The 22,568-nt window shown below is 40.1% G+C and overlaps 1 protein-coding gene across 2 annotated transcripts in view; it reads right to left on the bottom strand.

Annotated features, from left to right (window-relative positions):
• Nucleotides 1-22,568, bottom strand: part of SCTR (secretin receptor) — a 92,825-nt gene that overhangs the window by 44,286 nt on the left and 25,971 nt on the right. For both annotated transcript variants that reach the window (XM_056793754.1, XM_056793755.1), the window contains exon 3: nucleotides 609-716. In XM_056793754.1, coding sequence (XP_056649732.1) covers nucleotides 609-716 — 108 coding nt within the window. The remainder of the gene's footprint in view (nucleotides 1-608; nucleotides 717-22,568) is intronic.

Below are 22,568 nucleotides of genomic sequence, written 5' to 3'. Positions count from 1 at the left end.
TGTTACAGATAAAATAAATAAGAAACTGAGGCCCAGAGAGATCAAGCGGCATGCAAAGTAACATAGGAATTAAACAGAAGAGCTGGGATTTGAACCTAGGTCCTTAGACTCCAAATCCAATATTCCTTCCATTCAAGGTGAAAAGTGACATTTACCCTTTTCTGCCAAGTGAATCTGAGAAGAGGAAGGGAAGAGAAAGGGAAGGGAGGGAAGGGAAAGAATTGCTAGAAAGGAACAGCCTTGAATGGTGGAGGCAGTTTGCATAGAGACCAAATTTAAATAATTCTTTACCCCACAGTCTGGGGGATGATAGGTGGTACAGCAGATAAAATGCTGGGTCTGGAGTCAGGAAGACTCATCTTCCTGAATTCAAATCCAGCTTCAGACATTTACCAGCTTTGTGACCTTGGGGAAGTCACTTAACCCTATTGGCCTCAGTTTCCTCATCTATAAAATAAGCCTGGGATTAGGATCTGGGATCCAGATTGGAGAAATCACCAGGATAGGATAGGTTTGGAGCACAGTCTGAGCTCCCTCTCTGACATCCCTAAAACTCACCCTCCTAGTCCCAGAAGAGTCACTTGGGCAGGAATGAATTCTATATTTACCATTTTTGCCAGTGAGCATTTGGAGGAACTTCGGGCATTCAGCCTTCACTGTCTGTCCAGCAGAAGCGGAGGGCCAGCAACTCATGTTGTCCCATACTCCTGGGCAGCCTGGAAGAGAGCAGCAATAACAAGAGAAAACATCCACTGGAGCTCAGGATCACAGCATTTAGAAGCTAGAAGAGACTTTAGATAGGCAGCTAGATGACTTAGCGATTAGAGTTCCAGGACTAGAATCAGGAAGACCCGAGTTCAAATCTGCCCTCAGACACTTCCTGGCTGTATAACCACGGGCAAGTCGCTTAACCCTGTTTGCCACTATTTCTCATCTGTAGTATGAACCAAGAAGAAAATAGCAAATCACTCCAGGATCTCTGCCAAGAAAGCCCCAAATGGGCTATCACACAAAGTGTCGGAGACAACTGAATAATAACATAGGGGCTTTAGAAAAATCTAGTCCAGGGGTTAGCAAACTAAGGCCAAGGGACCAACCTATGCCTTGTTTGGGTACCAGCCTGCTAGCTAAGTAAGAATAGCTTTTACATTTTAAATTACAATACATTTTACCATGTAAAAACCATTTTTATTTCAGGGGCAGTGCAAAAACTAGTGGTGGCGGGCCAAATTGTGGGGGTTTGCTGGCCTCTCAGTAGTCTGGCTCTTCTTGTATTTTCCATATAAGAAAACTGAAGATTGGAGAAACGTGACTTGGTCAAAGTCATCTGGTAAGTTAACAGTAGAGCTGGCCTCCACACCCCAGATCCTCTGATTTGTAGCCCAAAGTTTTTTCCATCAAAAGGCATAATTAAAATAATCAGGGAGAAAACAGAATTCTCTTCTTTCATTCTTTGCACAGCTTGCTTGCTCTAGTGAGCTCCTCAGTCCTCCCTCTGATGACTCTATAACCATCAAGACACCAATTCCCCAGCTTTGGGGAAGGGATGATTGTAACCAAGTGAAGGGTGAAGTTTGGGGATGTTGTTTTGGTTTTTGCCTAACCCCACTTGAAAAAAAGGAGCTAAATGAGATTCTCTTCTATCAGAACCATTTCTTAATTATCAGGATGTTAGGAGACTAGGTAGGATTTCTGGAGAGAGGGCTTCCAGGATTGGTGCATCGCCTAACGAGTCATTAGAAAGCAGCCCTGGGATGGTGCTGAAGGAAGGAAAAAAGCAAGCATTTATTGAGCATCCACTTTGGTTTTTGTCTGTTTTTTTAAACGTGGAATATATTTTATCCCTATCCATATTGTATTAAAATGGAAAAGCAACATGTCCTACAAGGACCTTATTGATCACACAGCGATTACAAAATTGATGTCAAGGGTTGAGTTAAACAGGAAAATCTTATACAACCTAACAAGATAGACTGATTAAGAATTTACAATGGGGGCAGCAGCTGGGTGGCTCAGTGGATTAGGAGCCAGGCCCAGAGACATGGAGGTCCTGGGCTCAAATCTGGCCTCAGATGCACCCTGGACAAGTCACTTAACCCTCATTGCCCAGCCCTACTGACTCTTCTGCTTTGGAACCAATACACAGTATTGATTCTAAGACATGAAGTAAAGATTAAAAAAAAAAAAGAATTCACAACACGGTAAAAATACACTCATAAAACTTTAGCACTCTAGACAGATGCATGCAAAAGGCAAACACAGGCAAACAAATAGTGTACATTTATTAACTGTTGTGCTAAAATGCAGAAATATTGCTTTTCTCCATTACAACAAATAATTTCTACTAACAGTTGTAGATATTTTATACATGCCTAAATATTTGAATAATTTTAGCTGATCTGTTACATGCACATTTAAGTGATGGGCTAGTGAGCTTTCTCTGGTACTCCATGAAAATAAGCTGACAGGCAGGTAAGTAGCATGGTAGATAGAGTGCCACTCCGGGAGTGGAAAGGTCTTGGGTTCAAATGTGACCTCAAACTCTTCCTAGCTTTGTGATTCTGGGCAAGTCACTTGATCACAATTGCCTGGCCCTTGCCGTTCTCCTATCTTAGAACTGATACTGAAGACAGCTAGGTGGCTCAGTGGATTTAGAGTCAGATCTAGATAAGAGGTCATGGGTTAAAATCTGACCTCAGAACTTCCTAGCTGTGTGACCCTGGGCAAGTCACTTAACTCCTTTTGCTTAGCCCAGGCAGCTCTTCTGCCTTAGAACCAATACAGTAATGATACTAAGATGGATGATAAAGGTTTAGAAAAGAAGTTGTTAACCCATGCATATAGGAGGAAGCATTTATAGCTCTTTGGTCAAGATACTAAATAAACTGAGAAACATTGTTGAAAACAGCCTTTTCCATTTGCTAGAGTCTCCTTTACAAAGCAACATGTACATAAACTGATTGGAGGTGTTTTTATGATTAACAGTGTCTGTTTGCTGAAGTATGCTTACAGTTAACATTTAAAGAAAGAAAGTATATTAGCGAAGCAGTTACTTTTCCACTTTGAACAAAACAAATCAGACTATAGATTTAACCCAAAAGGTGTGAGGGAGTGCAAAATAAATTTTAATGCTCCCAAAATTCAAAGATGATGCAATTTCTAACACTAGCAAAAGAGACTTATTCTGGTATAGCTATTGAATGAAATAGTCACTGGTTTGCATCCCTAACTCAGAGCAAATCCATGATACAAGATATGTCATTCCTCTGTTCTCAGGAACTTTGGAGAAGCCAAGAATTTACTTATTTTTAATTTTTTTCAATTTGCACATGGCCACCACATTGATTCAGACTTAAATTACTATACTATCTCTTTTCTTTTTTAAATCTTTTACCTTCTGTATTTTTAATTCAAAGATATTCAATTTATTTTATTTAATATTATTTATTTATTTAATATTTAATTCAAGGTTATTTCAATTATAATTATAATAAAATTTTCAATAAATAAATTTTCCAAAATTATAAGATCCACAGTCTCCTCTTCCTTCCCTCCCCTTTCTCAAGAGATGTTAAGCAATTTGGTCTAGGCCATACATGTATTAATTATCATGCAAAACACTCATTCAGAGAGTAGCTAGGTGACTCAGTGGATGGAGAGCCAGGTCCAGAGACAGGAAGTTCTTGCATTCAAATCTGGCCTCAGACATTTCCTATCTGTGTGACCCTGACAAGTCACTTAACCCCAACTGGTAGCCCTTACCACTCTTATACAGTATTGATTTTAAGAAGGAAGATAAGGATTTAAAAGGAAGAAAAGAAAAGAAATCATTTGATTTACCTATAAAATCCATGGTGTTTCTTTGAATAAATATGATATTTATTAAAATTCAAATAAATATTCTATTGAATAAATAGAAAACAAACTAAATAAGTGACTACAAGAAAGTCGGTGGTTTAGTAAGTTGGAATCTATGCATTTGCCCTCCATGTACCCTGCTTTGCTGCGATTACTGACAGAAAATGGACTTTTAAAACATAGATTATGGCATTTGACAGGCCTACTTAAAGGTATTTATACAGTTAAAGAGAAACCTTTCTGTAAAAACTAGCAGTGTCTATAAACAAAGACTATGTGGTTTCACTAAATGCTTAAAGGTTACTCCTGGAATTTCAATGAAAAAAAAAAGTCACTGTGGCAATTCAAATGTCCATTTTATCGGGAACCCAATGCAAGATATGTTTCTAAACCTGAAACTTAAAAACATGATATCCTAGGTGGCATATGAGTTTTCCAAAGCTGTATTGTATATGCTTTTAGAACTGAACTTCCGAAGGAAGGGAGAAATGGGTATAGCCACAAACATTTATTTTAATACATACACGTATGTGTTTATGCTACTTTGGAGAATTAAAATCTCTTTCCATTCAATCAAAAAAAAAAAAGAACTGAACTTCCTTGTATGCAACCGGAGACAATTTGCTAAAAACAGCCCATCAGGTGATAATGCTACTATTTTGGAGAACTGTGATTAGACAAACTGATCAATCTAAGTTAGTAACATCCCTCCCCCCCACCCCCACCCCCACACACACATATACTGAAGGCTTAAAAAATTCTAGCTTTGTACTAGGTCTCATACTAAAGATTTCTTTCTGAATGTCTCTGGAGAGGCAGAGACTACACACCAAAATCCATCTTCGTCCTTCTCACTTTCATCCACTTTGGAAACAGGTGTTAAAACATTCACCATATTGTATCCATTCACCAGTAGGGAAAGCTTGGGTAACATTTGGCTGTAGGCACCTTCTAATTATTTTGATTAGCTCACTTAGGTTGACATGATCTGGTACAAGGAATGTGGCTTTATCCAGTACAGAAAGTTATTTCTTGGCCCTTTATCTTTCTTTTATCACCGGTGTCTTGGTGGGAAGCTTCTCTCAAATATGCCTCACTTCTTCGTTCAAAGGTCAGGAACTGATTAGTTGGTCTGAAAGGACCCAGGGTGGAGGAAGGGAGTGGGGAATGGACATGGGAGCTCTGTCTACCGAGACCTAAAAAGATGACTTTGGCTTCCGGGGCACTCCTCAAGTGCCTTCTCTGTGCCACAACTTCCCTTCTATCCTAAGTACCTTCTTCATGTTAAACACTATGCTAAGGACTTTATGAATATTATCTCATTTAATTCTCACAACTCAGAGATAGATGCTATTATTAGCCAAATTTTACAGTTGGGGAAACTGAGGCAGACAGCACATAAATAACTTACCTAAAGTCACACAGCTAGTAAGAGTCTGAGGTTGTTTTTGAACACAGGTCATTCTAACTATAGATTCAACACTCAACCCACTGCTCCACAAAGCAGCTGAGAGTGTACTGCTATTAAATAGCTCATCTTTATATAGTGCATTAAAGCTTAGAAATCCATCAGTCCTATGAGGTAAGTAGAACAAGAATTTTAGTAATTTGTCCATGGTTACACAGCTTATAAATGTTGATGCTGGGAGTGGAACCTTGCTCCACTGACCACAAATTAGGTCTAGCATCTAAAGGTTTAGGTCACTGTCACTTCCCATTATGGAGAAACAGAGGGGGGAAATACATAAATATATTTTGGTCTTCCCACAAGTCTCCAGGCACACATCTGCTATCAACTAGAAGTCAAGCCAAGATATAGCATCTGGACCCTGTAACAAGGACACAGTGTGTCCTCCCTATATGTCACTATCCCCCTTGAGGCTTTGAGTCTTCCCTGGAACACGTGCAACTTCATCTTCATTTACCACAACTTAATGTTCAACTTGATCATGTATGTCCATTTTTTTTTCAATAAAAAGCATTCTTTTTAATGCTCCTCTACAGAAGGGACTCAACAGAAAAGACCCTGATGCTGGGAATGATTGAGAGCAAAAGGAGAAGGGGGTGGCAGAGGATGACATGAATAGATGGTGTCATGGAAACTACAAACATGAACTTGGGTAGACTTCAAGAGTAGTGGAGAACAGAAAGGCCTGGCATGGTAGGGTCCATAGGGTCACAAAGAACTGGACGTGAGTGAACAACTGAATACCACTGACAACAACCACATACTGTCTTGTAGGGAACTTTGTCTACTTCTAGGAACTGGGCTTTGAGGAGATTTGGCCAATATAGAGGCTTGAAACTTACTAGAGTGGTCCAGGGTCCATAGTCATTAAGGATCTTAGGGCTGTAGATTCAGAACTAGAAGGGATCATAGATGTTATCTAATCTACCCCCCCCCCCCAATCTATATTTGAAGAGATTGAGGCATTTGTTATTGTTTAATTATGTCAGTCGGGTCTGACTCTTCATGACCCCATTTGGGGTTTTCTTGGCAAAGATACTGGAGCGGTGTGCCATTTCCTTCACTAGCTCATTATACAGGTGAGGAAACTAAGGCAAACAGGGTGAAATGACTTGCCCACAGTCATATAGCTAGTAAGTATCTGGGGCTAGATTTTAATTCGGGGCTTCCTGACTGCATTCCTGGAGTTCTATCCACTGTACCCTCCAGGGAAGGCAAATCACTGGCCCAACATCACAAAGGTAGTAAGCAACACAAGGGGGATTTGAATTCAGGTCCTTCGACTATTACTCCAGCATTCATCCTACTGAAAGTTTTGTTGACTAATTCTAAATTCAGGCTAGATGCTAACAGCTTCTATTTTCAGGCCACTGAGTTCTTGATAATGGGCCAGGCTGGGTCTCAGGAAGTGCCAATGCTGTTTTTAGCTGTAGAGATGATTTGCATATTTTTACTTCCCATCAATGGCCCTGCCATTTTCCTAGTTATCCAGGAATAAGTCACCTTTGACTCCTCTCTTCCCTACATTCAGTCTATCAGCAAACCTCTTCATTTCTCCTTTCAAAATGCCTTCTTAGTTTGGAGCCTTACCGGCCAGTGGCTGCTTGTCATTCCACCCCTAAAGACATGGCAGGTGGTAAACAACCTCCCTTTTGGCTGTTCCAACAAATCAGCCACTGAACTTACCCAGATTCGGTAAGGTGAATGTTATGTAAACGAGCACCAGTGACCTTCTAATGCTGGTGACAGCCATTGAGCCTGCTCCAGCCTTGCTGAGAAGTTACTGGAATGTTCTGATTCGGTGTATGTCTGTGGTCCCAGGGAGCCTGGGTCAGCCTAGCCACCCTGAAGAACTCTGTCTCTACAGTGTCTAATCAGCCTCCCCCTACCCTCTAGCATGGGCTCTCCTCTGCAAAGTGAGGGGCTGGTACCAGATGGCCTTTAAAGTCCCTTCTTGCTAAATCCAGGAGCCTGTGAGTTATGGGCATTGGGGTTATATGTACTAGTCTATGGAGAGGGAGGACTTCTGGGGATCTGGCTACTGTTGACCGGATGGAGGCAGGGGGATTGCTGGCCAGTTCTTTGAGGGTGGTAGGTGATGAGAAGAACTGGCCCCAGTCTACTCTGGCCAAACTCATATCTGGGAATAAGTATCAGACACTGCACCAGGCACTGTGTACGGTCCCTATTATCCTTCTCCTGCATTCCCCATGAGCGCAGGACTGACTGCACAGTAGGTATTTTAAAATACATATTGACTAAATCATCTGTACATGTTCACATGGTGTTTTTGACTATTCTTTAAAAAAGAAACCAACCCTAATCTTCCATCTTAGAATACATAGTAAGTATTGATTCTAAGGCAGAAGAGTTTTAAGGGCTAGGCAATGGGGGTCAAGTGACTTTCCAGGGTCACACAGCTAGGAAGTGTCTGAGACCAGATTCCCATCCAAGACCTCAATACACTGAGCCACAAAGCTGCCCACTTTTTGACTATTCTTAATCTCAGAAATGATCACTAGAACACAGAGGAAAACAAAATAAAAATAACATCCTTGTGACCTAAGAAGGAAACATCTGATGCTGCTCCTGAAACCAGCATCCTGGGAAGTAATTCCAGTCATCCCTGCCAATAATTGACTAATTGCCACCTACAGGGCAGGCAAGTCAGCTTACCTGAAACAGTAAGGAGCTCGGAGGGAGAGAAAGGAGACAGCAGGTACCAGGCAAGTCAAACCACTACTACTACCTCCCCTCAGATCCCTAATAAAGCTAACCCTGGACCTTGAACCCAAGAACCTTGGAAATCAAAGTGTACCCAAAGGCCCTACTTCTAGTGCCACTCCTACAGCCATCACTGAAGGGAACCATCACTATAGATAAATGGCCCACCTGTCTCCCCACCAATTACACCAACTAATAGATAAAGATAAGAGTCCCAGAAGTGGCAACATTGCCCTCTCAGACCACTGTCCTGCTACCAGCTCAGCACTCCTACCCCCAGCCACCATCCTCACAAGCAGCCTCGGTGAAGAAGCAATTTAGCAACTTTTTACACAGCTACATAAAAAATAAAAAGTTTACCATCCAAGTCCTTGGCACTGTCATGATCTAATATAACAAACTGATAGGATTTTATTAGTGGAAATAACATTTAAAAAGATGCACATGGCGGATAGCTAGTTGGTGCAGTGGATTGAGAGTCAGACCTAGAGATAGGAGGTCTTCAGACACTTCCTACTTGTGTGACCCTGGGCAAGTCACTTAATCCCCCATTGCGTAGCCCTTACCCCTCTTCTGCCTTAAAACCAATACAGAGTATTCATTCTAAGATGGAAGATAAAGGTTAAAAAAAGAAAGATGCATGTGTTGGTGGAACTGCGAACTGATCCCACCATTTTGGAAAGCAATCTGGAATTATGCCCAAAAGGTTATGGAATTGGATATTCCTTTTGATCCAGCAGTACCACTATTAGGTTTTTTCCTATGATGATCAGGGAAAAAGGAAAAGAACCTGAATGCTTTAAAATATTTATAGCAACTTTCTTTGTGGTAGCAAAGAACTGGAAATTGAGGGGATGCCCATCAATTAAGGAATAACTAAATAAGTTATGACATCTGATCGTGATGGAGTACTACTGCGTCATAAGAAATGATGAACAGGTGAATTTTGGAAAAAACAGGGAAAGACATGATATTATGAAGAGTAAGATGAGCAGAACCAAGAGAACATTATATACCACCACAGAAATATTGTTTGAAGAATGGCTTATGTATGTCTACCTCCAGAAGAAAAACCAATAACGAGAAACAAGCAAGGCATAGTTTTATATATGTGTAATATATTTTTCTCAAATGATGCCTTCTCTAATGGGGGGAGGGAGGGGAGGGAGTTAAGTGGGTATTTTAATGTAACAAACAAGTAAATACATTTATTGCCACTCCACCCCAAGATCCTGGAGACCATTTCATCTGATTTGTAGCTGAAACTTTCTCTTCCTGTTGTCTGTCCCATTAGAATATGAGTGCCTTGAGAGCAGGGATGTCATATTTTTGTCTCTAGCTCTCCAGTGGTTAGCATAGAGCTTTGGGCATAGTAAGCACTTTACAAATGCTTTTTTATTGATTCATTCATAACCAGCCTGAACTATTGAAAGAATGAACTATAGAATATTTTAAGAAAATGTCTGATGACTTTTAGTTTTATATAAGAACTTGGGAAGCAATAAGGAACCCAGTCAGCTAGGTGGTACAGTAAGTAGATAGAGTGCTGGACCTGGAACCAGGAAGACTAATCTTCTTGAGTTCAAATCTGGCCTCAGACATTTATTAGCTGCATGATCCTAGGCAAGTCACTTAACCCTGTTTGTATCGATTTCTCATCTGTAAAATGAGCTGGAGAAGGAAATGGTGAATTTCTCCGGTATCTTTGCCTGTGTTAAGATTAAAATTCTCTAGAGACTGTATATTAATTTGTAATTGTTTATTAAATAGTAAAAAGTGGGTTGGAGAAAGAAAAGGCACATAGCCACATGGCTGCTTGCATACCTTCTTCCCTAGTTAACCCAAGCATGCTGCTCATGCCGCATCTCAATTCACTCACTGCTTGGCCAAAGAAACCCTGAGAACTTCCCTAAACCATAACTTATACTACACCCCCCCACCCCCCCACCCCCGCAACCCTCGGCTGTGACATCGCTTTTTTTGGGTCTCCCTGATTGCACAGACTTGACCTCAGTCTGGGTCAAAGACCAGTCTTCCGGACGCCAGGAGTCATGTGGGACAAGAGGCAAGTGTCTTCTGGGATACCAGGGAGCCACTTCAGACATCCTCCCAGAGTTCCATGCACCCCCCTTAAACAAATAAACCTCAGACCTTTGTCTCAATCCAATCAATGGGTAGGGATTGAACTGAAAAATTCAAATTCAATATGCAACTTTCCTTTTAGCACCCTAAGACTGATTTTAGGTACCAAGGAAAAGGGATACAAACTGCTGTTAAATTCGTACACCAAGAAAACCCCAAATTGGGTCAAAAAGAGTTGGATACAACCAAAACGACTAGATGACAACTGAAGGGACCCATAACCAGTTCTGTGTTCAAGACAGGTATGAAGGAAGAACTAAATGGAAAAAGAGCAGAGTTGAGAAGATCTACACCAAAAATGATTGCTTTTTCTAAGTGGTAATGAAGGCCTCTGCTAGTATGGTGGCAATGGAAATATGGAGGAAATATATGCAAGAGGTGTGCTGAAGAGAAATTAATAAGACCTAACTTGTTCCAATGGAAAAAATCTTTAACTCTGGAGTTTGAAGACCTAGGTTCAAATCCCACTACTGATGTTTATTGTTGATGTTTTACTTAGTAATTTAAGGGTTTTAGTCTTGTTCAACTCTTCATGGCCCCATTTGGGGTTTCCTTGGTAGAGGTACTGGAGTGGTGTGCCATTTTCTTCTCCAGCTCATTTTACAGATGAAGAAACCAAGGCAAACAGGGTTAAGTGACTTGTCCAAGGTGACACAGCTAGTAAGTATCTGAGACTTGATTTGAACTCAGATATTCCTGACTCCAGGCCCAGCAGTCTATACACTGCCCACTAACTATATTACTTTGGGCAATTCACTTAGCCTCACTGGGCTTCAATTTCCTCATCTGTAAAATTAAGGGACTAGACAAGATTGAGACTGTTTTTCTTTTCTTTGTATCTACATGGTATATGGAGTATTCAAGGGGGACTAGCACCTCTGGTGTGCCCTTTTCAGGTCTGCTCTTCCACCTTTGGTGTCTACCTTTCACCCACCTGTGGGTCCAAGAAGCTGTAGCACGCACAATGATCACACCTTGGTAAAACTGTCTCAGTGGATGGGCTAAAATGACTACAACAACATAAAATTATAATGAGCAAGCTTCACCCTGGAGAACACTTAAGAATATGCATCCACCTCCTTTCCTTGCAGACACGGGGAACAATGGTAGTAGAATACTGCACATAGTTTTGATGAAAAGTTTTTCCATCTCTTTTTAGTTTTTGTTAGAAGTAGTGGCTCAACAGGTAGGGGAAGTGGGAAGGATCTACGGCTATACCTCATTTGGTTGTGCTGCACCTTATTGTGCTTCACAGACATTGCATTTTTCACAAATTGAAAGTTTGTGGCAATCTTGTGTTGAGCAAGTCTATTGGTGCCATTTTTCCAACAGCCTGTATTCACATCACATCTCAGTGTCACATTTTGGCAATCTTCACAATATTTCAAACTTCTTCATTAATATTATATCTGCGATCAGTGATCTTTGGTATTCCTACTGTAATTGTTTTGGGGCACCAAGAACTACACCTATACAGCACAATGAACTTAATGGATAAATGTGCGTGTTCTGACTGATCTAATGACTAACTGGTTCTGGTTTCCCATCTCTCCCTTTCTCCCCTCTTCTCTGTGACACAACAATACTGGAAATTAGGCCAATTAATAACCCAACAATGGCCTCAAGTGTTTGTGTTAAAGAAAAAGTGGATGGATGAGGTAAATAGAATTATTGTCTTATTTTTTAAATTGCCACAACCACCTCAGCCTTTGGTAACCACCATTCTGAAGAGTTATAATAGCAAAAGTCATTTCTCAATGGTAAACTTTATGAATAATTGTCACAAGAATTTCAAACTATCAACAATGAACAGAATGGAAGAATGCTCCAAATCACTAAAAATAAAAAAGATGTAAATTAAAACAACTGAGTCTCCTCCTCACAGCCGACAAACTGAAAAGGATGACAAGAGATGGGAGCAGTGAATATTAGTTGTATGTATTAGAGGGCATGTTAATGTATTGGTGTAGCTATGAATTGTTCCAACCCTCCTGAAAAGTGATTTGGAATTGTGTGAAAAAACAAAATCTCTATACCTCTTGACCCAGAAATTCCATTTATGCCTAAGCATAACCCCTAAGAAGGTCAGTGATAAAAAGAAAGGTTGCACATGGGCAAAAGTAGGCAGCTAGAGTGACAGAGTGGACAGGAGGAAGAACTTTGAGTGAGGACGACCTGAGTTCAAATCCTGCCAGCTCTGTGATCCTAGGCAAGTCATTTAATTTCCTTCTGTCTGTTTTCTCTCCTGCAAAAAGGGGATGATAATAATAACACCTACCTTACAGAGTTGTGAGGATTGAGTGAGTTCCTAAAATCATGTAAAGTTCTTTGCAAACCTTAAAATGCTATGCAAATGTTAGCCATTATTATTTGCCACTTAATAGTAGTAGTTTTCCAAGTAGCAAGAATTGGAAACAAAGGAGATGTCCATCTTCTGGGGAAGAGAAAAAAATGTGTGTTGTAGTAATATAGTGGAACATTCCTCTTCTGAGGGAAATCGTGAATATGATAAATGCACCAAAAAATGGGAAGGCATCTGAACCAATGCAAAGTGAAGTAATAAGCAGGATCCTGAATCAGTTGACCACAACTGATTTCTGGGAAAAAGAACAACAACACAACAGATCCTTGATACAGTGAAGTTTTAATCACCAAGCTTGACCTCCAGGAAGAGATATGAGGAGACCCCTCCTTCCCTCCCTCCCTCCCTTCCTCCCTCCCTCCCTCCATTGCTAAGTGAGTAACTAGGAGGTGGGACACTGCACAGAGAAGCTTAATTTTTTGATGAATTGCTTAGTTGAACCAAACTCCCCCTCCCCTTTTACATTCATTATAAAGGATGTCATTTGACTCAATTCAATAATCTTTTAAGTGCCTACTATGTGCCAGGCATTGGGCTAAGCAATGCGGATTGAAAAAGAAGCAAAAGTAGTCCCTGTTCTCAAGGAACTTACAGTCCAATGGGGGAGATGACATTCAAACAAATATATACAAAGCAAGTGATTAAGAGGATTTGGGGGAGGTGGAATTTTAGTTGGGACCTAAAGGAAGCCAGAGAGGTTAGTAGTCAGGGTAGTCATTCTGAGAAGGAGTGGGGAGGTGATATACAGACAAAAGTTATGAATCTAAAATTACTTTAAAAAGGAAAAAGAGGGGTGTGTGTGTGTGTGTGTGTGTGTGTGGGAAGTATAGGAGCAAAGTCTTAGAAAGCTGCTTAAAAAAAACCTGGGGGGGGGGGAAACAGGGGGCAGCTGGGTGGTGCAGTGGATTGAGAGTCAGGCCTAAAGATGGGATATCCTAGGTTCAAATCTGGCCTCAGACACTTCCTAGCTGTGTGACTGTGGGCAAATCATTTACCCTCCGCCCCCTTCCCCCTCCTCCCCCTCCCCTTGCTTAGTCCTTACTGCTCTTCTGCCTAAGAACCAATACACAATTTTGATTCTAAGACAGAAGATAAGGGTTTAAAAAATTAAAAAAAAATCCTTACCTTCTATCTTAGAAATGATACTAATTGCAGGTTCCAAGGCAGAAGAGCTGTAAGAGCTGGGCAATGGGGGTTAAGTGACTTGTCCAGGGTCATACAGCTAGGAAGTATCTGAGACCACATTTGGACCCAGGACCTCCTATCTCTAGGCCTGGTTCTCTATCCACTGAGCCACTTAGTTTCCCTGAAGGTCACTTTTTGATAAGGGTAAAGAATAAATTGAGTATGAGTGAAAAAGAATGGCAAAGGAATTGTGGGTTTCTCCCCTAGGTGGGCTGCTTCTTCCACCCAAGTCTATTTACTCCTCTCTTCTATCTCTATTCAGTCTGAGCACTCTCAGTTTGTCCTGGCCATTAGTTTCTGTGCCAGTTAGCTCTTTGAACAGAGCATGGTGCCAGGAAGGCCAAGGAGACAGTTTCTATTCTTGTACCTACGAGTTAGTTCCACACAGGAAGAAAAACTCTGATCTACAACCATAAATTGTCCCCTGAGACCTTAACTAATCATCTCAAAAACAAGCATTATCTGTGTCAAGCATGGTCAAGCAATTGATTGTGGGTGGCCAAGTGAAACTCCTGGTAAATCTCCAAGCTCCCATCTCATTCTGTGGTTGGAGGGCAGGTCAAAGGGAGCAGTGTAGCTTCAGGAAAGGACTGGAGAGTTTATTCCCTTAATTTGCTCTTTCTTTGTGGTTCTCCATAAGAAATGTTGTCAGGTATCTTCATGTTTGCATACAATCTATCACCTCAGGAGTAAGAAGCTCACATTTCTTGAACATTTAAGGTTAGTGAAGTGCCTTCCTTTCAACAACCCACCAAAAGAGGTAGTACAATTATTGTCAGCCCAGTTTCCAGATAAGGTCATTGAGGCTCCTAGTGGTTAAGTGAATTATTAATGGGCAAACATTAGCAAGTTAACCTGAGACAGGATGGGAATTTGTGACTCAGAATCACCAGATGTTGGGGGAGGGCAAGGATTTAAGAGATTATCAGTTCCTGCTGCTTACATTTTTAGGGCCAGAGAAATAAGGTGGCTTTCTTTCACATGCAAGAAAGTAGCAGAGCCAGGTTATTACAAAGTAAATTACAAACCAAAGATATAATGAAATATAATGTAATGTAATGCAATGCATTTTGATTTAAAAAATAAACTGAGATCCAGTCCTTTATCTCCAACTGCCTGATGAATAGTTTAATCTAGATAATTCAATGATGCTTCCATCTCTACATGTCCAAAAGTGCATCCATCTTCCTTCCAAAACCTGCTTCTCTTCTCAGCTTCCCAATTTTGGTTCTAGTTCCAACTCCGTCAGTCACCAGGCTTTGAAACCATGAAGTTCTGGAATGTCAAAGTGGCCATCTTAGCCCAACCATACCTGGATGTGTATCCCCTCTACAGAATCTCAGATAATATTCTTGACTCTGTCCTCATCTGACTCTGCATTCAGTCAGCTACCAAGTACTGGACTGAGACAGATCTCTCCCTTTTCTTCTACTTATCCTGCCCCTAGTCCAGTTTGCTACCTCTCACCTGGATTATTACAGTTGCCTAGACATTCTTCTCCTTCAAGATGCAGCTCGAGTGTGATTCCTTTTCAAAGCCTCTTCCATTCTCTCCTTCTACCCAACTCCACCTCGCCAAATCTCCAAGGGCGCGTTATGTATTTGTCCTCTCCTACCAATTTAATCATTTGCTCCATTTTTGTTTGCATTCAAATGGTCTCCACCTGACTATTTTTGTTGCCATTCAGGCAGTTTCAGTTGTTTCTGACTTTTCATAACCCCATTTGGGGTTTTCTTGGCTATGATACGAGAGTGGTGTGCCATTTCTTCCCCAGATCATTTTATAGGTGAGGAAACTGAGGCAAACAGGTTTAAGGGCCTTGCCTAGAGATACACAGCTACTAAATGTCTGAGGACAGATTTAAACTGATCTTCACTCTAGGTCTCAAACTCTATCCACTAGGCAACCTTGCTGCAATATACCTTTACTGTATTGTAAATCAATTCAAAAGGCATTTATGGGGCAGCTAGGTGGTTGGAAGGACCTGGGTTCAATTTTGACCTCACATACTTCCTAGCTATGTGACCCTGGATTAATCACTTAACTCCATTTGCTTAGCCCTTGCCCTTTTGACTTAGAGTTTTTACTGGAACAGAAGGTAATGGTTTAAAAAAAAAATTTATTTAGTGCCTCCTCTGTGGGAGCCATTAAGAGAGATGCTAGGGATGCAAGAATGACTTACATAGTCCCTATGCTATCCTGGGGGTGGTGGTACATAAAGAAATAAATACAAATTTTCACAGTGGAAAAGAAATAACAACTGGGACAACCAGGAGGAGACGGCTTGTAAAATGAACTTGGAGGGAAACTAGGAATTCTAAGGAGGAAATGTGAGGAGAATGAACATTCTAGGCACATGGAACCAACTATTAAAAGACAAAGAGATGGATACAAGACAATAACAATTGAACTTGGCCCCAAAAGGGAGACCTAAGAAGGCATTTCCCCCTACTTCTTTGCAGCAGTGGGGGACTATGGCTAGGAAATATTACATATAATGTCATATATGCACATCATACATTACAATGTCATTATATGTGTACATTACATGTAATATCCGTGTATTGTTAGTTTTACTGAGTTGATTCCCCCTCCCCTCTATAATTCTTTGTTATAAGGACTAGAAATTTCTGAGAGGGGAAATATAGGTCAGTCAGTCAATCAGTAAGTACTTATAAAGTGCCTACTATGTATCAAGAACTGTGTCACATTCTGAGACTACAAAGAAGACCAAAAGGCTGTCCCTTGCCCTCAAGGAGTTCACAATCTAAAGAGAGACAGCATGCAAACAACATTATGCAAAGAAGTTATATATAGAATAAATAAGAAATAATTAATATGAGGAAGACACTAGAATTAAGAAGGATTAAGGAAATGGCAAACCGTTCTACCATCTTTGCCAAGAAAACCCCAAATGAGGACAGGGACACAACTGAAAAACAAATAAAACAACAATTCAGCTCTACATCAGTCATGAGCCAGGTTATATTTGGGGCATTACATTCAATTCCTGACATTACAATTTTAAGGGGAAGGTGAACAACTTGGTGTTTCTCTCCAGGAGGGCCACCAAGACTGTGAGATGTCTAGAAGGTCAGGTAAAGGATAAGAATATTTTCTTTGAAGGAAGGGAGAGAAAGAGACAATAGGAACCTTTTAACTATTTAAGGGATTACCATCTCTGGGAAGAGGGAAGTTGTTTTTTTTTTTCTTTTTGGGGGGACGGTGATGGTAGTGGTGGGTTTTTTCACATGAACTCCAAAGGAGAGGAATACTACCAGTGGAAGGAAATCACAGACAAGTGGATTTCAGCTCAATAAAAGAATAAGCTCTCAGGAATTGAGCTATCAATCAGTAAAAGAAGCTCTCTCGTGAAATTCCCCTTCAGTGACAAGTGTCCAAGCAGAGGCTATGTGACCATTCGTTAATGGTTATTATAGAAGGGATTCCTGCCTTGGGTGAGAGGCAGGACTTAGTTACCCTCAATAATAATAACTAGCATTTATATAGCACATGAGGTTTATAATAGCACTTTCATGATGGTAACTCATTTGATCCTTGCAATGACAACCCCATGAGTTATGTACTATTAATATCCTCATTATACAGATGAGGAAACTAAAGCCTGAGAAAGGTTAAAGTGACTTATCCAAGGTCACATAATCTATAAATCTCTAAGACAGGATTTTTATTCAGATCTGCCTGATTCAAACCAAAACTCTGTCCACTGGACCACCAAGTGATAAATCTTGATACTCTGTGACTTGCCCAAGGTAACACAGTGAGTTAGTAGCAATGCCAAGCACTAAAGTCAATATATCTTCATTATTAGCCTATCCTCCTCCTCCCTCTCCCCTCCCCCTGCTCCTCTTCCTTCTTCTTCTTCCTTCTTCTTCCTTCTTCTTCCTTCTTCTTCCTTCTTCCTTCTTCTTCTTCTTCTTCTTCCTTCTTCTTTCTTCTTTCTTCTTTCTTCTTCCTTCTTCCTTCTTCTTCTTCTTCTTCTTCCTTCTTCTTTCTTCTTCCTTCTTCTTCTTCCTTCTTCCTTCTTCTTCCTTCTTCCTTCTTCTTCTTTCTTCTTCCTTCTTCTTCTTCTTCTTCTTCTTCTTCTTCTTCTTCCTTCTTCTCCTCTATACAGTAATTGTTTCTTATGAACTTCTTAAAGGCGGAATATCTTCTCTTTCTTTTGAATACGCTACTTCCTCCCTCATGCCTTGTCCTCATGCACAGGGTACATTGATTGTGGTCATTATTTATATATGCCTATCCAGAGGATGAGAGATGATGGACACTCCCTTGTTGGATCCGAGCTGTCCTCTCTTAAAGCTATTTTCTTCCTGGCAAGATGACCAAGGTGTGAGCCAATTTCCTCAGCTGTCTTAGGGGGCTATGCAAAGACTTCTTGCAATGGTAGCTCTTTGCCTTGAAACATCCCCATTTATAGAGAGACTGTTGTATGGAGACCGAATTACTCCCACATCTGAGGTCACGGAAAGCTAATACCAGTTCCCATTTCCTCTTCTCCTAAAGAGAGGACTTTGCATGTCAGTAGGAAGCTTTATTTATAATGCAGATTGCATTTCAGCCTAGAATAGATCCCAGGCTGAGTTTCTCAGACATTTCTGGGCCTTGAAACAAATCTGAGAAACAACTACTCCCATCCATGAGAAAAGGAGGAGATGCTGTATAACCTTCATGGAGTTTTGAGTATGATTATTTACAGTGCTAAAGATCAAATGTTTGAGATTGAGCAGAGACCCAGGCCAGCCAGCTAGGAGACAACTTCTTCCTAGCAGCCGGACAGAATCCCAGAAGACTGTCATTGGGACAGGCTCCAAGGCTTTAGCAGATTACTGCTATACTACTAGGATATTAGGGACGAGTGGTGAGAGAAACAGGAGTGGGCCACTTGGGCGACGAATCATTGTCCATATGCTCTATGGATTAGCCACAGTTGTCCATACTCGAAACCATGAAGTCATGTGCCACCAACAAAGAGACTGTTGCAATCCATTCATGATATGGGTAATGGGTAATAGAAAGCATCCTGAATTGGGAGTCAAGACACCTAGATTCTAGTCCTACCCAATTGCCAAGCTTTGTGGAAACCACATCATCCAATTAAAGCTGCCCCATGGACATCTTCAGTCTGAAGAGGACATAGTCCTTGCTCTTATTTATATATGTGTGTATTTATATATTTGCATATACATTATATATTTATCTATGTAAATATATTAAATATACTATATAATAATATATACACATTAAATATAATATATCACATATTAAATATATGTTTTATCTATTTAAATATGTGTATGTATTTATTTAAATTCTTTAAAATTTTAATTAAAAATTTTGACTTAATTTTAAAATTAATTTAACTAATTAAATTTAATTTCAAATTAAATATACCAAATAAGCTTAATTAATTTTTAAAATTTATAAATTAAACTTTAATACATATATACACATATATTTTAAAACCCTTACCATCCTTCTTAGAATCAATAAGTATTTTATTTTGACATCTGAATAGATGTTGATTCCTCAAGACACTGCCTTTGGCATCTTCTCTAACTTATTTATCAGCTTGTTACACTGTCTTTCTGAGAAATGTAGTTGCCATTTAAAATTTTTCTGATATCCTTCCTTTTTAACTGTGGAGGCCTATTGGATCAGGGCAGCTGAGTTTGATACAACTTCAACATTACTTCCTTCAAGAATTAACTCATGGGAGCAGCTAAGTGGCTCAATGGATAGAGAGCTGGACCTGGAAATGGGACATCCTGGGCTCAAACTTAGCCTCAGACACTTCCTAGCTGTGTGATCCTGGGTAAGTCACTTAACCCCCATTGCCTTCCCCCTTACTACTCTTCTGCATTAGAACTAATACACAGTATTGATTCTAAGACAGAAGGTAAAGGTTTTTTGGAATCAATTAATTCATGTTTTGGGCCTTGAGAAACAGCATAAGCAGTCCCTTGTCTCATGAACACTCTTCAGATATATTTTTCACCCAAGAATTATACATCCAATTATACATTCAACAAATGAGCCATCCTCTTGATTAAGTACATTGGTGGGGACATAAACATCCTCAGAGCTCATCCTGTAATGAAAACCTAGGATAACATCTTTGATCATGTTTTGTACATTCAATATCCCCACCACTTGTCCACCCAGTGCCTTTTTTTTTTCTTTCCAAAGAAACTGAGCTCAACATTGGTATGATTAAAATCCCTCTGGAGGATTTCTCTGGAATCCTTCACAATAACTGTCCAGCTCTTAAGAGAAACATCAACATTTTTCTGAGATGTCAACACTATTGTTGCTTAGAATGGTCTTCATTCTGGTTATGAATGGCCCAAGGAGAGTCTCTGCTCTTATAAATTTGAGCAAGTTATTTGACTTCCCTAGGTCTCATTTTGTTTAATCTGTAAAAAGTCAAAGAGGCACCTGGCATAGTGGAAGAATAGCTGGACTTGGAGTAAGAAAGTCTTGAATCAAGGCCTATCTCTGATATTCTCTCTGGCCTTCATCTTGACAGCCACTCCAGTGGACTTACTACTAGAACCAGAAACTCATATCCTGAAGGTTTTCACCCTTTCTTCTCCAGCACTTGTACCCTGGGGCCAGGCTGGCCTCACTGATGTTTGCCACACCTGGACCACTATTTCCAGATTGACTGAGTTCCCCCACCTTGTTCTTCTACTCAATAGCAATCTTGCCACCAGTGTCTCTTCTAGTTCTGTGGTTTCATCATCAAATATGGCACCAGTCACTCCCTGTGTTACATTTTGAACCAAAGGGCACCACTCCACCCTAAGTGTCTTGTTTCCATCTATTAGAATGCAAAATCCTTGAGAGTAGCAAAGAGTTTTGCTTTTCTCTTTGTATCTTCAGAACTTGGCACAGCGATTGGCAAATTTGTTGTTGTTCGATTGTTTCAGTGGTATCAAACTCTTCATAACCACATTTGGGGCTTTCTTGGCAAAGATACTGGAGTGGTTTTCTAATTCCTAATCCCACTCACTTTACAGAAGAGGAAACTAAAGCAAACAGGGTTCAGTGACTTGTCCAAGGTTACACAACTAATAAGAGTCTGAGGCCAGATTTGAATTCAAGAAAATGAGTCTTTCTAACTCCAGGCCTGGCACTGTACCATTGAGCTGCTCTTATTGGTACATAATAAATGCTTAACAAAAGCATCTTTCCTTTCTCTCTTTCTCTTTCTTTTCTTTTTTTACTTAACTTTCTTTTTTTCCCCTTTTTTTTTCTTCAACCTCTATGGTTCTGAGCAACTTATTAACCTCTATGTATTTTAGGTAAGTCTCCAAAAGAATCTTCCTTGGTGGTTTCTTCACAAGAATTCCCTAGTCCAATGAAATTTACCAATTTAGTTTAAAAAAAGAAAAGCAGAGAGTAGACTTGTGATTTCATCTTCCTACCAGCTCTGATATTCCATGAATTTAATTGGTTTTCTACAGCACCGAGGTGGTACAGTAGAGAGAGCACCAGATCCAGAATCAGGAATCAGGAATCAGGAAGACCTGAGTTCACATCCAACTTCAGACACTAGCCCGTGAGCCTCAGTTTCCTCCTCTATAAAATGAGTTAGCAAAGGAAATGGCAAACTGCACCAAAATCTTTGCCAAGAAAATCCCAAATAGGATCATGAAGAGTCATTTGGATACAACTAAACAACAAGAGGTTTCCAGGGAAAGTTATCTTTAATACCATCCCACCTAATCCATTTCTTAGATCTTTCTCCTTTTGTTACTCTCTCTCTCCTAAATTAATCCCACAGGTCTTAGCTGGTCAAAACAATACTCTTCCACACTCTTCCTTATTTTTACTTCAATATTTCTCAGATCCTTCTGCTGGAGTCCTTTAATTCCTGTGGGTCCTCATTCTAACTGCAGATGGCAGCTTCTCTCCATTTTAGTGAATTGCTCACAGCTGAAAAGATGGAGGGCTCAGCGGCCAACCTGCTGTCAAAAAATCTCTTCAAATTCAGATGTTAGTCTGGTCCTAACAGCAACCACACTGCACATCTTTTTAACTTCGTAAGACCACTTGGAGCTTATTCGTCACTAGTAAAGCCCTTGAGGATCTATATATCTCTCAGAGGGTATTTCCTTTTTAAAAGGTTATTCAGAAGAATGAAAAACTTTCAAGGCTCTATTTATTTCCTGGTGGAATTCCAAGTACTAATGAGAGGTCAAAGGAGTTATATTTTGCTTTTTGTTGGGGGAAGGAGAAAGATGGGCCCTGGGATCATAGATTTAGACCTCAAAGGGACCTTAAAAGTCATCTACTCCATCCCTTTAGTGTTTCAAAATATATTTTTTTTTGTTAATTGAACTTGACAAATATCAACAAACATGAACATTTCCATATACATAGAACAGGAAAATGTTGTATATAAAACTGCATGCTTCTATTACATACACTTTTAAAAATACATAATAAATTTAACAAGTTCTTTCTAAAGTTGTCCTTCGTCTCTTTTGAACATCATTCTCTCCTGTGCATGTTTAAATGCTTCAATGATGCTCTTTTATTCTATTTTTTTTTTAGTCATCATTATTATCAGCCACCTTCACCCCCACATTTTTCCAGGTTAGGAAGTAGAGGTCCAGAGAAATGAAGTGATTGCTGAAGATCACACTAGGAGTAATGAGAGAGCCAGAATTTGAACCCAGGACCTTAGATTCTAAATCCTGCCCCCTATCTACTTCCCTACACTGTGTTTGTTCCTTAGGCTACATCTCAGAGCTGATCAAATGGTGAAACTATCCTGAGACCTGAAAGGAGGGAGAAGGA

This window comes from Monodelphis domestica, chromosome 4 (genome assembly GCF_027887165.1).
Source record: "Monodelphis domestica isolate mMonDom1 chromosome 4, mMonDom1.pri, whole genome shotgun sequence".
NCBI lineage: Eukaryota > Metazoa > Chordata > Mammalia > Didelphimorphia > Didelphidae > Monodelphis > Monodelphis domestica.
Note: the sequence above shows the minus strand (reverse complement) of the source record. Positions and strands in the feature narration are given on the sequence as shown.